At 35.6% G+C, this 18,747-nt stretch overlaps 1 protein-coding gene across 2 annotated transcripts in view; it reads right to left on the bottom strand.

The window, feature by feature from the left end:
* LOC6641771 (hemicentin-1) overlaps positions 1-18,747 on the bottom strand; it is a 116,712-nt gene that overhangs the window by 40,511 nt on the left and 57,454 nt on the right. For both annotated transcript variants that reach the window (XM_023175456.2, XM_023175457.2), the window contains exon 2: positions 12,588-12,792. In XM_023175456.2, coding sequence (XP_023031224.1) covers positions 12,588-12,792 — 205 coding nt within the window. The remainder of the gene's footprint in view (positions 1-12,587; positions 12,793-18,747) is intronic.

Below are 18,747 nucleotides of genomic sequence, written 5' to 3'. Positions count from 1 at the left end.
GAAGAAAATGTCAATAATATATAGTTTTTTTTTTAACCTTAACATACATTTGGTCATCTTAGGCTTACAGTCTCTTCGTATGACTACGGAGTATTGGAGCTCCCTTTTTATGTGCAAATATTAAAAAGGGAAATGTCATGGCATAGAGAAGGTGGAGTCTCGTCTTTCTCAATTGAAATTTTATAAGGCTGAATGAGACTGCATTTGTTTTGTATGTTGCTTGATTTCCATTTCCCTGTTTATTCAGTGTAGAAAAGACTTTCTTGGCTAAAAGCCGCAATGACTTTTCATATTGACAATATTTCGTGGCTATAAATTGGAATGCGGTATGGTAAAAGGAAAAGTATCTCATGCATCAACCTCAAGCCAGCAGCTGCTACTGCCATTGCCACTGCCAGTCTCCCTGTCTCTCTGTGTATTTTGAGTGTCCAGTTTTCTCCGCATATTTCTCGTCTGTCACTGATTTCTCAATAGATTTCTCTACAATGAGAAAGACTGGTGGAGAGGAGAAAACCGAGAAATGTGCATAAATCATAAATGTGGCTAGCGAAAAGAAGTGGAGAAAGAAGAGAAAGCTTTAAGCAAAAGTCAAACCACTGACAGTTGCATAGCCAAACAGTGAAAAAAAAGATACAGCTGTGCTTGTGGTTTTTGGCTTGCTTCTGCTTTTTTATGTGTGTGTTTGTGTGTGTGTGTTGTGCAACATTTCGTTCCCCTTGAAAGTCCCCCACTTGTATCCTTGACTCTGCCACTGTCAGTTTTTATTTGCTTCTTTTTTTTTCTTTCTTTTGGTAACAGCAACATTGGCAGTAAAATTTTCTGCTGTGTTGTCGCCGCAGTCAAAATGACTGTGAAAAATAAATGTTAATATGGCGAAATCCAAGACAGACCATCACCATTCAACCCCTTGCCCTGCTCCCGTGCTCGCTCTCTCTCTCTCTATCTCACACCCTCTGATAAGGTCAGAACTGACATAACTCTTTTTACCATAAAAATGCCAAAGCATAAGGAAAACAGTTGAAATACAAAAGCATAGTTGATTCTCCTCACTCAGTTGGCATAATTTAATAGAATTCTTTCACTCCGATCCCTTTACCTCTTCTTGGTTATCATCTTCTTTGGTCTGGGGTAGTGTGGTTTAGTCTGTGCCTCATTCCACCCATAAGTTATAATCCTAGCGACCAGCCAAAAGGAAAATATGCAGCAAACCTTCAAAATTTATTAGCATCGCGCTTCTTTCTTTTTTTTTTTGGTATGCCTTATCCTCTACCCTGTTCTTCTCAGTCTAGTCTCTGTCTCATTCTCTCTCTCACACTCTTAATATTTTCATGTCTACTTATTTACGAGCTTCACGCAACTGTGAAACATGGTACCTATACCCTCAAACATACATACATATATACATATCTATGTGTGCGTGTGTCTATATATTTATGCTACACTTTGCATATTTATAACAATAATTTTTTTTGGGCCTCACCCATACTGGCAAAGCTTTTGCAACTGAAACCAGAGCATTTAAATGAACTGCTTGAGAAATCGTTTAATAATTTGGAAAATCTATATAAAGTAAAACAAGTAACCAACAAAGGCTGTAATTCTCAATCTATTATTTTCTTTGTTGTATTTATTATTATTTATATTAATTAAATTATTTAATAAGTATTTAAATTAGGTTATTTTTTTATTAATATTTAATAACAGTTTTTTAAGCTTTTGTATAAAATTATTTTGTCATTTTTTCATAGGAATTCAAGAATAGGATAGGAAGGACATACAGTAGTACATGCAGGTATGTACAGGTATCCATACGAAATATGACAGCTCTACAACAATTTGTGGAGCGAATCTGTTATTCAACACTTAATTTAATAACATACGACATTATTGACACTGTTTAACACTAGATAAAAAATAAGTCATAGCATCGAATAACAATTTCTTAAAGTTCAACTGCCAGGAAAAGAAAGGTTTAAAATTTAAGCCTTTAAGTTTAAGTTTTTTAGTTTAAGACAATTTTAAAGTTTAAATTAAGAGTAAAGAAATAGTTTAACATTATCTTTTAGGGCATACAAAAGTCGTCTGTTTCATTACTAAATTATTTCAAGTAAATTTTGTTTTATTTTTTATGTTATTTTATGCTGTTTACTGTTTTAGCAGTTGCTTATGCATATTTTGTGTTTCACTTTTTCTTCCTTTTTTCTTTCGTGTTGTTCTGGTTACTTTTTTTTCGTTCTGCTCTTTGTTATTTGTCCGTCTTGCGGTTTTTCTTGCATAAATATGATGTTGATTTTTATGATTTTTATAATGTTTCATTATGTTAGGTTTTACGACGCATAAGGGAGCAGCCTACTAGGAGACTGCCGCAGCGGCAGGAGGAGGAGTGGTGGGGTTGGCACACATGTTAAAGTCATATACATATGTATGTATGTATGGGAAAAAGAGAGTTTCGGTGTATATCTTGCTTCGTTTCCTGGTCTAAATTTATGGGCCCTTTGTTTACAGTTCGCTGTTGTTGTTATTATTTTGCTATGCCATATTTTGTTTGACAGTGTTACCAAAGCTAACCTAACTGAGAGCTAGAGTCTTTGTTCTCGCCCTCCACACTCATTGTTTAAGCCATATTACCCCTCCTTTTACACATTTTATGTGCTCTCAAAAGCCAATTTTGTAGAGATTTGCTTTTGGTCCGAAACTTGCGGCCCTTCATTATAAGCGCATAATCTTTACGAAACACATACACAAGACACACACACACACACACATGCGACCTAGCCTCAGCTAAAAATGAAATGGCTAAGCCTCCCCTAAGCCTTGTTTTGCTCCTACCCCCATAACTTCCCCTAGCCCATTCTTTAACTATTTCCTATGGCAGCCATTTTGTTAGATAATTTTTGCCGGAAAATTTTAAAGCTTCGCATATTGAACAACTGTTGGGAACCAAAATAAAAGTTTCACTCTAATACCCTGACGTGGGGCACCCCCCGCAAGGAGGATGCCCTGCATCCTGCTATCTCACATACACACATGAAGAGGCTCCCTGCCTTTCCTCCTGACTGTGTGTCTATGTCTAATTTCTTTTTTTCTTCTTTGTTGTTGGCCAAAAAATTTTATTTTTTTTATGATCCGCCTTACAAATGAGTTTTGCGCCTCTGACAAGGCCACCTACTAGTCGCATTAGAGGCGTCTCGGCTGCCACCTAAGTGTGAGGCGTGGCCATTTCCTTCCCAAAGAGCCCCCGACCCCGCCTACCGCCTTGACGGGGTCGTTCAGTTGTATTGCCTGCTTTATGACAGTTTCATAGACTTTTTATGTTTATACCCTAAGCGTTTAGTGTGCGCAGCTGTTGCTCTCCAATGGAAGCTAAGTTACACTTTGAGTTTGGCTCTTTCTTTCTTTTCTCACTCACTACAGTGATGACTCTTGACAATAACTCGGAATTGATTTCAATAATGTATTTAATATTGTTTCCAATATATAAACTATATAGCAGTGGTCGATAAATTTAATCTACCGGCTTTAATCTTTTCTCCACTTTCCATTAAATTCCCTTGTCTTCCTTGATTTTTTGCACTCCAATTATATTTGTGTTACTTTTAAGGTTCTTGGTACTAGAAAAAACGATTAACATACCGAATTTACTTATATAAAGAAACAATTACTTTGTCTGATTGAAATAAAGCAAAATTCCTTCTCACTTGAGTTTCCACTGTGGTTAAAACGTGTGCGTTTCGGTTTTGGTGAGGTAAGGAGGGTGGCTATATTTATATTTGCTTTTCTTATCTGCACGTAATTAAGGCAATGGTCTAGTCCCAACTGTGTCTAACGGGGCCCACCTAGGAGGCCGTTCATTCTAATCATCATCATCGCCATCATTGCTATCCTTGTCATCATCATCGACAAGCGGTTGTCATCTAGAGTCAGCCCCTTAACCCTGCTTCACTCCCACGAATCCCCCATGAATTTCTTTTCCCCCCAATGCGGCCATTCGTTGTTGTTGTGTTGTTGCCAACATTTGGCGGCGGCTTCAAACTAGTTTCTTTTTACAATGCCCTCGCGGGAGCAATAATGTCTGGGCCGCCAGGGCAGCAGCTGCCTACCCAAAAAACACCCAACTCAACCCTCACTCTTCAACCAGAAATTGCTCTTATTTGTTTTGAGGGAGAGAAAAACAAAAATATTTTGCCTGAAACAAAGAAACAAAAGGAAAAAAATTCTCAACATTCTTGAGTTGCACCTGCGACTCGACCAGCGGCAACGACTGCGGCATCCTTCGACAGCTTGCGCTGATTGGTAACAGGTTACAGTTATCAGTTAACAACAATTTTAATTACTCAATGCTTTTGGCCTTTATTGTGGGAAGGATTCAATGCAATTAAAATTCTTTGGTTTTAAAACGAATATTAAGAGTGCTAGAAAGAAGATAAAGATCACACTAAAAACATTTTAAAAATGTTTTCTTTAAAACTCGACGCTGATTTTAATAGTTTTTTAACAACTTTATCATAACTGTATAATAATGCCGATTTAAAACATTGATCGAAAAGTTCTTAAACCTTTAGAAACAGAGTAAGCCATAACAATTATTTGTTAAACAATTTTTTAAACAATTTTTTAAACAATTTTTTTCCATTATTAATTCGATTAAAATATATTTTATTTTCTTGTCAAATATTTTCTTTTTGCGATAGATGAAAGTATTTTATTCTAAAGTTTCAAACATCTTGAACTTTGAAGTCTGAGTCGCCAATAATCAAAAAAAAAATTGAATTTTTATTAGATTACTCATAATTTATTTCAGTTATTCATTTGGCATTAAACCAATATGCGATCACAAAATCACGTACTATTTTGGGCTTGCGTTGTCGGAAATTGCATAAATATTTATATATAAGTTTTAATCTATCCTTTGTAAAAAATTCATGCCAGAGCTCCTCCTTCCTGTGGTTCTTTTTCTCTAATTAAAACTGGTCTGTCTAGCTCTGCGTGGGATATCAAATGCTCTTCACTGCATTTTAATGAGGGACTAGCGTTTAGCCCTCTCTGCTTCCATCCGCCTAACTCTAACTTCCTTCCGACTGACTAAAAAAACCTACTATCTTGGTTCTTTTGTATTTGGATATTTGCACTTAATGAGCTTCACCCCTCATAAACTTTTAGTCATAAACTATTTTCGTCCCTTAAAGCACATTAAAAATATAGCATACAACTGAAGGGGGCGATTTGACGAAGAGGCGGAAAAGGAGCAAGAGGCAGAAGCCATTAAATTTGTAGGCACACATCCTTAAGCCAATTTTGATAAGCAAAAAAGAGGGGCGAAAGGAACCAACTTGGATGTGGATGTGGATGAGTAGGAGTGCGAGGATGAGGCATGGGATACTTCCTTCATTGTCTGTCAATGTAGAAATAAACCAGCGAACGAACGAACGCACGATACGACAAAAAAAAATATTTCTACATTAAAGGTGACAGCGGCAGACGCCGGTCCTTGGTCCTAGTTGGTTTCTGGTGCTGGCAGTGCCAAACAGGAAACAAACAAACAAACGCGCAGCAATGCAAACAGAAGCCATGCCAGAATGACAGGCAGAGGAATATCGTGGAGCCCGAGGAGTAGGAGACACGAGGCAGAAGCAGGCATTGCGTGTGTTTATTTTGTCGTAAATTGATTTTAACGGCGAATGACAAACAGCAGCCAGGCAACAGCAGCAACAACAACAACGGCAACAACAATGACAACAACGCCATTTTGCAGCATTTAAAAAATGTATTTAAAAGACATAGAAAAGGTAGGTCGGGAGGTAGGGAGAGAATATGAGTGAACGAGACGCTGCATATTCATTTTCTGATTAGAAAAATTATTACATAAAATTTATGTACGTTAGTTGCTGCGAGGAAAGCGAGCGAGATGAAAGCAGCAAACAAGGACAAGGACAACGCAAAAAGATTATGAGCTGACTGGAGGATACTCAAGAAGACGACGATGACAAGGAAGACGAAGTGGAAGGGAAGGAGAGGAACGCAGACAGACAGACAGAGCAGCCCCAAAGACTGTTAATGGCTTCCTTTCAAGGCTAACAGCGCCAACCAACCAACCACCTGGCTGCTGCTCCTTCAACTTAGCTAAACTGTGTTATGGCAACCACAAAACAGCAGCAACAACAACAACAACAACAAGAGCAACCAGCTTAATAAATGTCGACACAAAAGATAGAAGAGTAAGAGCGACAGGCAGGAAAGAGAGAAGAAGTGAAAGCAAGAGGATGGCGTCTCGTGACTACCTTGCAACATGTTAAGCAGGTGTTTCCAAATCACTTACGTTGAAACATACCAAAACGTACAGCAGCAGCAACAAGGATGATGATGCTGCTGTTGCTGTTGTTGCTGCTGCCGGCAGCAACATTGTCAACGACTTGCAAAACAATAACAACAATGCGGCAAATCAACAACAAATTTAACAACATCAACTTTAGCAAACGTTGCCAGGGATGATGCGAGGGCCACCTGCCCCTCAACTTGCCTCTTACCACCTAAGCAACTTTCCAAAATGCAATTCCGCGACAAATGCACATTAGACACAACCGCAAACATGCAACAAAATCAAATAATATGGGGCATAACACACAATTTGATACCCTTTGATATTAAATATAACATATAAAAAGGTAAAAAAAAATTTAAAAATAAAATTCATTTAATTTTATTACCTTCAATAATTGGTTAACTTATACGCAAATCAATTCGTTAAACAAGTTGGAACTAGTGATAACGGGATACATATTCCTAAGACTTTATCCATTGGGTATATATTTTTTGATATATTTTTAATTCGTTATAGTTGAAAAATAAAATCAGAACCGTCAAAAAGTAATGCGAACAAATTTTAATTATCGTTTCCTTTTTTTCTGTTTCGTAATAGAAAAGTTAAATATTTGTTTTAAGTTAAATAGACAAATATTTGTATTATATTATTAGACAAGTTTTTAAAAGGACCGCGATTTAATTAACTAGCACCAGATAGCACAATATATTTTAATCAAAACTTTGTGCTGATGCTGAATTTAAATTAAGAACTTGGTTACTACAAAAGTATTAAGACGGTTAATAACTTAAAAAGTTCCTAAGAACTAATTCCATTTTTAAAACCTAATTTGTTTTTTCTTTAGTGAATAGAATAAGAATTAAATGTCTATATTTTTAGAAGTGTTTACAAACGGGTACAAATATACAAACAAACAAAACAATGGTTGTTTCTTAAAAGTAAAAATATTAATAGAATAAGAATTCAACTTCAAAATTTTTAAAAGAATTTATAAACATTTACAAAAGCTCCTTACAATATTTCAAAAAATAATTTAAAATAATAATAACTGCAAATATCATTATATTACTATCTGTATTATTGGTCTAAACTCTGTGATAGGTTGTAAGAACCTATTCTTACCTAGAGTATGTTAGAGTAAAAAAAAAATTTTCAGCTGAATTATTCATAAAGTTTGTCGGAGAAACGGAGGCGGCCGAGGCACTTGCTTCCTGTGTGTTCGCAAACCGTGGCTTCTGGGTTTTCTCTGTCTCTGTCTTCTCCTCTCTCTTTCTCATTTACTCTCACGCATTCGACTTGGGTCTTTTGCTCTCGGGGGCTGTTGCGGCAAAGAATGGCGGCCGGAAGTACACGTTGACAAGTCGCACTTCGTACAGCGGACAACTTCCGGTGTGGGCTTTGGCTATGGTTGGTTTCTCTAGCGGCTGCTGCTGCTGCTGTTCCTGTTCTTCATAACGCCTGCCTCCTGCGGTTTGACTCGATGCCTGGCAAAAGCTTTATGAACTTCATATGAAACGCTGCCCCCTACCCCTCTCCGCCGACCGTTCTTTGACTACCTCCAGCAATTGTTATTGCATGCGTATTTGCATAGAGAAGGTCAGAACGCGGGTAGCCAAACAGGCACGAACCAGCCGAAGAACCAAAACCCAAAGGATGAGGTTCACATTGCCCATGTTGTTGTGGTGTCCTGCCTACATGCATATGTATGTATATGTGCGTTTATAGTTGTGGTATGTGGGTTTACGTATGTCTGGAGGCTTAAGCTAACTTTAAATTACGCTTAGCCAGTGAAATTAATTTACGCGACGACAACAGCAGAACCAACAAAAACAATTCACCAGCGGCGGCAGGAACAATCATAGCAACAATGCGCCACATGGCAGAACACTAAGCCTTACCGCTCAGTCCCATCCCCATGTTGGGATACCCATGAAACACTGGCCTGCCCTTTGGCCGATTGCAAATCGCTTAAGTCAGTGTTGGCCAGGCCATATAATGTTTAAGGCAATTAAATGATTTCAATGTGGCAACAAACGAGTTGCCAATTTTGCTAACAAAATTACTATATTCCATCATCCAAAGATTAGTTTTGGAATGGAAACATTTTCCACTTAAAAGATTGATGGATAACCATTTTATTGCCTTGCCTCCCCTGACCCCCTCCCCTGTGTCATTCTGTTCTCCGAAATGATGATGATATTGGCATTTTTTCATGTTGTTGTTTAAGTGCCACAAATATTGAAAAGAAATCAGATGGAGGAAGTGAAAGGCAGCGGGGTCAAACAATCAACAAAATTTGCTCTTCATTGAACAGATAGAGGGAAAGAGAGAGGGAAATCAGAGAGCGAATGAAAAAAAAAATCGAAGAAGGAAACTCAGCATCAATATGAGCATCAGCGACGCCTGCGGAAGGCATTTTCAATTGTATTAAAAGAAAATTTAATACGAAACTCATGTTGTCTATCGATTTTTAATTTTGATTTGCTAGCAAGAAGAAAATAAATAAGCAAGCCACACTCATCTTTTGTTGTGGTAAAAACAAAAAGGCAAAGAGAAAAAGAAACAAAAAAAAAATACATAATCAAACAGTTTGCCCACAGAGAGAAAAATTCAATGGGGAAAGTCGAGATAGACCAAAAGAAAAAAGACAAGAAGAGGAAATGTCTTCAATGGTATTGACTTTTTCATTTCGCTTCGCTTTCAATCTTGATGCTCCATATACAATATTTGGTTATATTTATCATAATGTTCTATTTTAGAAACTACTTTCAGGAACGGTCTATGACTGAATGCGGTAAGAACAAGTGATAGGGATCAAAAAGATTCCTGCTCACTTTAAATAACCTTAAATATTCAAAGACCGTTTAAATATTCGATCCTAAGGACTTCTTATTTAAAATGGAAAACATTTGGAACAAAACCTTTGTAGAAGAGGTTTCTGACTTCATTCCATGAGAAGCCGAGAGGCATAGAAACCGCTCCTGTTTGTTAGTAGTGCTGTTCCTGCTGTCGTCAATGTCTGTTGCCAAGTCAAGCTGACACATTTGGCATTTTGTGATGGATGTGTGGCAATAATTTTTTTCTTTTTTTTTGGTATTGTGTTCTTTTTGCTTTATACTATTTATGCAAACGTTGGATGTTATCAGTGGAAAGTCCCATCACTCCCCGCACCATTGTTTCTGTCTTGTTTGACTCTCGTGCGTCTCTCTTTTATGCGGGTCAACATTTAACCTTTACCTTGCCAACAGACATACATCAAAATATATAGGTCTGACTTTGGGCTGTTGCTGTTGTTGTTGTGTTTTTTGTTTTGTCGGATAACACGTGTTGCCACGCCTCCATATGAATGTCGCGACATGTGGGTGGATCACATCTATCAGCTTTATATAGAAATATATGTAAAATATTTGTGTATGGCTACACTTATGCAAATTGAAATGCAAATAAGCTATAACTGAATATACAGATATATATATATATATAACTGAATGGATGTTTTGTATATTTGTGTTGTTGCCTTTGTGGGCTTCCTTTATGTTTTCCCCCTTTCAAAATTTTTTTCTCAATTCTATTCTCGCTTGGCTACGCCTTTTTTTCATGCTTTATTGAATTCATTTAAAAAACAATTTATCTTTTGATGGAACAATAAAAAAAAAAATACAACAAGCAAGTTAAGGGAACTGCCTACCCTAAATGCTTCAGACCAGTCTCCATTAAAAGCCATGAAAAAAGACGCAGAAAGCCTTTTGTCTAACATGCCAATTAGCCTTTTGTTTTGTTTTTTATTTTTGGTTCTTTGGGTGTCAATGGAAAACATTTGCCGTTTCTCTTGTTTTTTAGTTTTTCTTGTTTTTTCTTGTTCTTTTTTGTTAAAGATTTCGTCTGCAAAACTTCTATTGTGTTTCTTTGCTGTTAACAAGAGGCGAGTTCTTTATTTTGTTCGATTCTCGCTTAATGGCTGGTTTTTATACTTCTATCATCAGAGGAGTTTTTTTGTTTTTTAAGAAAAGTCTGCAGTGCCCACAGTCATTCCTGATGTTCTTCAGTCTTTGTTGAAAATTTTAACAAGGCTATGATTTGGAATTGAACTGCATTGTAAATGTTAAAATTTAGGAATTATATCCATAAGTCACACATATTTTTGAATGTGTGTCTTTCTTACGAAATCAATAATACCTTTGAAGAATATAAGCCCATGAAATATAATGACTATTCAGAAAATACAAAGTTCAACAAAAAAAAAACTTCCAAAGTAAAACACCGTGTAGGCAAGTGTGTTAGTTAATCAATCACACTACTTTCACTACTCTTTATACTGTACTTTATTTTAGAAAGAATTTATATCTCGTATAGACTTTAACTAATGTAAAAACACGATGTAAAATTATTATTAATAGGTAAAACGTTTACATATATTCATTACAGTCAATGAATTAGTTTCATCTCACGTGAAATTTTAATGCTCTTTTGTTAAGTATACGCCCAGCTGTCCAGATAGTGAATCTCTAGTGAATCCATTTGATGAATTGTGGATTTATTGACTTTCTAATGAAATTTGCAGTAATCAAATATCTCTTAATACTAATTCTCAGTCTGAATTATAGAGAACATTCTAAGTTTAGTTTATCTACATTCCTAAATTTTTTATTAAATTTTTGTCTGCAAACTTCGAAAGTTTACTTCAACGCGCCTAAAGCTCTTTGCACTGCATAAATCAAGCAAATTGTTTAACGCGCGATTAGCAAAATTTTGTAATAATTTTTATTCCATTTTGTTATTATTTTTTCTTGCCTATTTTTTATACATTTTTTTTCTTTTTTGTTACTCAGCATAAAGGAACATATATCATGTATTTATTATGCTTGTTGTCTTTTGGTTTGTGGTAAGCGTATTTTTGCCCTCAATTCCTCTTTGTCTCTGTCTCTCTCTCGCATTCTCGTCTCATCTCATTTCCCTCAGTAATGTATTTTGAATGTTCTGTTCTGAAATTTTCCAAACGATTTGCAGCATACGCCGCATTGAATATGGTTTTTTATTTTCTCTCGCTCTGTCTCGTTCTTTCTATATCTGCCTCTGTCTCTCTTTGTACTTCTCTTGTTGTGTTGTTCACGCTCAAAATGTTTTTGCAAAATGATTATTATGATTAATAAATAAATATATGCCGGCTGGGCTGGGCTTGGCTTGGACTGGCAATATTCAACACATTTGCTTGATATAAATTTAAAGGCACAGAGTGAAAGCTTTAATGAAGTTACGTATACGCAATGTAGGACAGTGGAAAAAATTGTACAAAGAAAATTTATGAAAAATTACGATTAATCAAAGTAATAAATGTAATTGAATTGTAATTTATATATAAAGTGTGTTTTACATAGGAAATCGACCAAGTTAATGTTTGACTAGTTACTCAAAGGGCATTGTTATTTCGAGCCAAGTTCCTTTAAATAAAATCTAACAGGTAAAAATTAATTCCTTTACATTTCTAGCAATTCCTGGAAAATATTTGTAAAATTCTACGGAATCTGATAGCTTTTAAGGACTGTCAATTTGGCCCATTGTCTATGATGATGATGAGCATAAAAGTAATTTCTACTGCTCTGGCTGGCAGCTGGTCTTGATGGCTCTGCCACGTTTGAAGCAGCGTCTTGTTTACATTGCCAGTCGCCCTTCTCCACTTTGCCTGGCGAGTCCTTTAGCCTCTCTTCTACATTTCTGCGTATTGCTCTTTCTCTTAGCGAGAATGAATTATCGCCTGCCAGATGAACATTTAATGATGTACAAGCCATCGATGACGTCGGACGTCGAAAAGTCCTAAAGTCCTGACGTCCTTGTTGTCGTTGGCAATTTTAATAAATTTAACAGTTGAACGGCATCGAATCGCATCGCATCGCACATCGCACATCGCCCATCGACTTTCGCATCTTTCATCTTTTATCAATAAACGGCGAGAACACAATCCAGCGCGATGGCTTCGGGCCAAGAGCTTCACCTACTGAACAGTCTCCTCGACTCCTTCTTCACTGAGTGTCGATGTCATGCAGGCAATTAAATAAATGTGCAGTCACGCCTATCCGCCTCCCACTCGACCCCACAGCCTGTCGCCTGGTACTTATTGACAGCCATCAGTGTTGAATTTATGAGGCCAACTGTGATTTATCGGCCCATTGCTTTCATTTCAAACAAGGACAATGACAACGACAAGGACAATAAGGATGAAAACGAGAGCACAAGCAAAGAGCTGAAGCAGGAACAGAGGCAAAACACTTACCGATAATTCGAGTTAAGCTGCACATCGCCAATGGCCACATTCTCGAACAATGTGGGACAACAGGTCCAGCGGGCCCAATAGAAGGTGAAGTCACTTGAATCATAATGCTCGGTGAAACGACATTTGAGCACCAGATCAACGCCCTCACGTGTGTCCAGTGAATCATCGGCCTGAATTACGCTTAACAATCCCAGGATCACCGGACCTACAATAGAAGAACAAGAAACGGAAAACCAATTGAAATTGAGATGCAATTCAAACATTTGTTACCAATTCCATCGTACAGAATATTTAATTAAAGCGAATGTTATGTCAAAATCCAGTTAGCTGCCTCAACTGTAAACTGATTTGATTTATTTGATATAACGCAAAAATCAATAAATACACGCGAAATGTTGTAACAAGACAAAAGCAACAACAACAACAATCGTACTAGCAGTATCAATATAAAAACAGAGAGAGAGAAAGAGAGAGAGTCAGAGAAATATTGCATTGCGAAATTCGTAGAAAATTGTAAATCTAAACCACAAAATGAATAATGCACATGCCATACAGTAGCAACAGCAGCAGAAAGCTTTACAGAAATTGGTAAATTGATCTAAAAGGGTGGTTCCAAAAAACAAAAATTCATACAATTGAAAACAAATTTGTTTAAAACAATGAATGATGAATGGGAATGATAGTCCAAATTTTGATTGAATTGTTAAAGAAGAGTTTTCTAGAAAAAAAAACTTATGTGAAAAGAAACAAACTAGAAATTGTATTAATTTGGAATTTACGATTACAGAAATTGGCAGAAAATCTTTTAATCAATTTAATACATCACCACAATTTAATGAAAACTGAAACTACATTGAACATCCTTATTTTAGAAATACTTTACATTAAGAAGTCATTCTTAGTTAGTCCTATTAAGCCCTTGTAGGGGATAACTTGAAGATATCAAAGAATATTATATAATGTCCAAGGTACTAATAGAAAGTTTGATATATTGTAACTGATTGAGACAATGATGATTTTAAAGAACCTAGCCGAAGAAATAATTTTCAGTAAAATATTTTGGTAATTTTTTTATGGGTATAAATTTCACATTCAGTTCATTAAAATATTTTTAGGATTCATTAATATGATAAAAGTTTATACAAACAGAAGTAAAATTAAATATAAAACGTACACAAATTTATTGCAAATTAGAAGAATAGAGACAAGTGAGATTATTGAAGATCTTACATAGATTCTTTAAACATTAAAACTACTTGAAATTATGCATGATGTTTAAACATTTGACAAGTAATTTGGTAAACGAATTTGGACTAATATAAAATTACATTTACCTCATATAGAATCGGCTGCTTTCTATTTTTAAGTCATTTGGACTGTTCATTGGATTAAACCTTTGAACTAATTACAATCTAACAACTAAAGGAGAGTGTACCCCTTTTGGGCTTGGTTCTGTTGCATTGCATTGCAATTGGCTTAGCCATAGGTGGTCTATAAATTCATCCTGTTTAGTAGGTGTCCACAAAGAGGTTATAGTTCATACAATAAGAACTTTGTTGGGATACTGTCCTACAACAAAAACATGTATACTTTTGCGTGTACAGGGCAGTAGCTTGGTGCCGCTAGTGGGATACTGTCTATGGAATTTGTTGGACAAGGGAGTGGAAATAAGTTGATGCATGGTCTAGTATCACGCAAACAATTGAATGAGGAATAGGGTTAGCATGAACTAAAGTAGATTCACTTAAAAATATGAAGATCAAGCCTTGTCTTTTAGTCCTGCAGAAACTACCTATTAACTTATTTCTGATTTTGGTAGTACTTATACGGTTAAGTTACTTTTAATACTGTCAATAATATATATTCTCCAAATTCCATGGTTGTTATCTACGAGAAATTGCATAACGGAATGTTATAAGTTATTTTAACAAAATGAAATAAACACTTGGATTCTGTTACTGCTGCTGCTGCCGCGGCTGTTGCTGTGGTCACTTTACAGTTTGAGCAGCATTGGGTAAATAAAACTCTCGACGCAGTTTAGTTGCCAAGTCCAACTGCAACTATGTATATGTACATACATATAAGTATGTTCTGGTCCGTATATGAGTCTACAACTAAATGGAGCAAATGGTCGAGTGGTCGCCATTGGGTCGAGTGCTTGCCATAGGGGACTAGAGAGGAAGGGAGTGAACAGGAGATGGGAACAGGGTAAGGAGGAAGGTTGTTTGCACATGCAGCGCTTAGTTTTAATTTGTCTGCCGTGTGTGTGTGTGTGTGTGTGTCTGTTTTTTTTTACACATTTTATTTTATCCTAGCTCTCTTTTGCTTTCATTTTCTCTACTCTTGTTGTTTGCGCAAATCTGTTTTTTGTACAATATATGTAGAAATATCCTAGATATGTATATATATTTGTGTGTGCATATATATATTTTTACTAGCTCTTCATTGTTCCGCTCAGTTTTATATTCAGTAAAAAAGTATAAAACTCTATATGCATTTGGATATTGCGTTGAGATTTTCGCTGTGGCGTATAAAACAAACAGCTCAATTTACGTGAAAGCTGCATATTCAATTCGTCCATTTATTTAGCATCCAACTCCGGCTCCGGTCACTCTATCCCTTTCTGCCGTCCTACCTCTTTCTCTTTCGCTAACATTGTAATACTGTTATTGTAATTAACAGTTGTTTATCCGTATATGAAAATTGTGGAAAAAAAGGAAGAAAAACTTGATATATGTGGGTAACCAGAAAACTGATTAAATTTTTTTATTTACCCAAATCGAGTTATTACAAATATGAAGTACTCAATCCAAAAGAAACAGTCACAAGTTTTTTATAATCACTTTTGTATTGTATTTTAATAGCATTTTCGCCTGAATATTCTCTGAAACCTGAAAGTATTTCACTTATTTCAGTAAGTGAAATATTTTGCAAAAGACTTCAGGGACTTGTTCTCATATATAAGATAAATGTTATTTTATAAGCATCATTTCCCAAATGTCGAATTTCAAGTTAATTAAATGATAAATGATTTTAAGCTGTCGTTTGTCGCCAATCATGAAACTGAAATTGAATTGAAAGTTAAAAACTCTTTGAAATTTATTTGAAGCCAATAAATGCATTTAGAATCTGCCATGTTTCTGCTATAATAAACTATATCTTGAAGGAATTTTAAAGATCGTGTACAAGTAGTATTCCTACTAAAATATAAATTATAAAAAAGAATGGAGCAAAAACACTCGCACACAAAAAAAAAAATAAATAAATAAAACTATGTGTAATCAGTTAAAAGAGAAGGGTAAAAAAAATCTGTACCTTGCTACAAAACGCAGAATACAGAAAATAAAACTCTGCACTTATGTATGTATATACATATATATATATATATATATGTATGTATATTTATCGCTGCTGACCACCGATTTCCATATAAAAGTAATTATGAATGAGTGGCTCTTGGCCCTCTCAGTGGCCCTTGGCGAATGAATGAATGAATTGCATAATAATATTTGTGCTTACGGAGAACTTTGTATTTAGTTAGTTATGCATGTACCACAGACATATAACTGAAACTGATTTTCTTTTTTTTTTTTTTTGTAATGAATTTTTAAATGTAAATTAACGTTGTTTGCATAAACACATAGAGAAATTTTTTGTGTATTCACCAAGAAGGGTATATAAAGCTAACCTAATACCTATCGATTCATCGGCTATAATGGGAGATCTTGTATAACACAATAATCATAAAAATCTACTATTAATTTCCTTTAGAGTAAACTTTTGGTTTATATTACAGTTTTGCAGTCGGTGTAATGTGAATGTTTGCTCTCTTTGTGTGTACTTACGAGTATTTTGTAATAATTAGCCAAGAGTTAACATACACACACAGAACACCCACGCACTCGCACTTAAATAAAGTTTTATTTTTGGCTTTATGAATTTTTCAATTGTTTCCTCTCTGACTTTTCTCTTCAACTCTGATGACGACTACAACTCCAACTCAGAGTCTGACTCTGACTTGGGGCTTCGTCTGTCAACTCAAAATGCTTAAACATTCATAAATGCAAAAGCACACAGCTCACTAGCACTTGAATGAGTGCACAGATGGATTGAGCCAGGGAGAGGAGAGAGGCCAAAGTGTATGCCGAGTCGGGGTGGTGTTGAGTAGAAGTTTGGTTTACGTTTTGGTTCATTTGCCTAGGCCAAAGATGCCAAGCAAAAGTCAAGTCTGGGCAAATGCAACCAAAACCGAAAAACACATACAAAACAGAAAATACAAAAGTTGTTGTTGTTTTTCCTCTTTTTTGTTCCTACTGCACTTTGTCGTTTCTTTTTTTTTCGTCCCTTTTCAATGTTGTTGGTATATTTTTTGTCTGTACTTATTTTTGCGATTGTCGTCGTCATTTCGCGTGTGTGTGTGTGTGTGTGTGTGAGAGAAGTTGTTTTGGGGTCGACGACGTCTTCATAAATACAAATGGAATCAAAACAAAAATAGAGAAAAATAAAATGAATGAAAATGCATCCAACGAATATAAGATACACTTGAGCAAGTTAACACATATAAAAAAGAGTAGATCAATTTTAAGTAGAAAGGTAAAAAGAATATTTTTCAAGCACCTATTTCAGTTTTATCTCTTGGCTTTAATGAATGACATTACAATTCATTACCATAATAGTAAATACATATAAACAAATTCATTATTTTCTTGATTTTCAGTAACAATATTTTCAAGATGAAAAAGTATTGAAATCTTTAAAAAGATTGTCTATTTCGAAAATTATAATGAGATTAAGATTATCTAAGTTAAATCAATTCAAATTTGCAAACGTAGAAGAATGTTACTTGGTCAATATAGTTGTTACTCCCAAATGAAAAGTCATTTGATGCAATTGACCGCAAGTAAGAGTATAAAAACAGCCATAATATATATGCATTTTGACTGTTGTCGGCGTCAACATTTACTTCCTGGCCGCCTTCCTATAATCTTTTCTAACCTTTTGCATTTTTACAGGGACGTAGGAATATCCTTTCCTTGTAGCATAAAAATATCCATGTTCATTGAACTAGTGAAATTCTTTTGTGCTAAATGACTCGTTTCCAAAAAGGATTCATAAAAGTCCTGAGTCTTCCTACAGTAATTAATTCTGTGTTTTTTTGATAAGTTAATTTTTACTACCTGTTCTTGTTTGTTATCATTGATTTTAAACAAGTGACTAGAGCCTCCATCTATGGTAGTTGTTTATGGCTACGCCCATGCTGGCCATATCTGTTTAGCTTTCACGTTCTCTTGGATATGTTTCTGGTTGTCTGCTTGACTTGTTTGTAATTATTTATTTCATATAAAGTGTAGCATACTTTTGTGCGTCGACAAGAATTATGGCATTTTGGCATTGTTGTTATATAGTAGTAGATGTATGTAGCTGATGCATGTTCGTGTGTGGGTGTGTGTGTGTGTGTGTGGGATTGGCAGTATGTATGTGTGTGTGCGTGTAATATTTTTTAAAAAGATTTCATGCTACAACGCCGACAAACAAGGAAACAGAAAACAACAGCAAGAACAGAAGAAAACAGGATGAGACAGCAATGCAACTAATGTACAGTGTGTGTGATCATCTAGGCATGTGTGAGTGTGTGTGTATGTTTGTATTACACTTAAAACAAGCTGCTCTTGGCTCGTTTACTTGTGGCTTGCCCTTGTTGAGACAACCATTTTCCCACTCTCCCCCAACGTTCCGGCCTTTATTTTGCTTTTCTTTCAGCTTAATGCGAATTTCTGCTCTTAACAACCCGGCAGCTATTGTTATTGTTGTAGCTCTTGTATTTGTTGTAGCGGTTGTTGTAGATATAATATTGTATGTAGTCTCGCCTCCCTTTGCTTTGTTGCTCTAAAAATATATTACTTTTTAACCTCTGAAATGTGCGAAATTCTCCCCTCCTTTTTTTCCTCTAAGTCTAAGCAATTTTTATTTATAGCAATTCCGGCAACTATCGACTTACTATATGATTCTCCATCCCTATGTACATACATAAATATAGGTATCTTTTTCTTAGTAATGTATTGAAGACATGAACAAAGAGCTTGGGCGACTTCCTTACGAAGACATTTGTGGAATGGTGTCTATTCTCTAATTTATACTATGATTGCAGCCAGTGCAAGAG

Source organism: Drosophila willistoni (assembly GCF_018902025.1).
Source record: "Drosophila willistoni isolate 14030-0811.24 chromosome 2R unlocalized genomic scaffold, UCI_dwil_1.1 Seg200, whole genome shotgun sequence".
NCBI lineage: Eukaryota > Metazoa > Arthropoda > Insecta > Diptera > Drosophilidae > Drosophila > Drosophila willistoni.
This window is presented reverse-complemented; position numbering and strand designations above follow the sequence as displayed.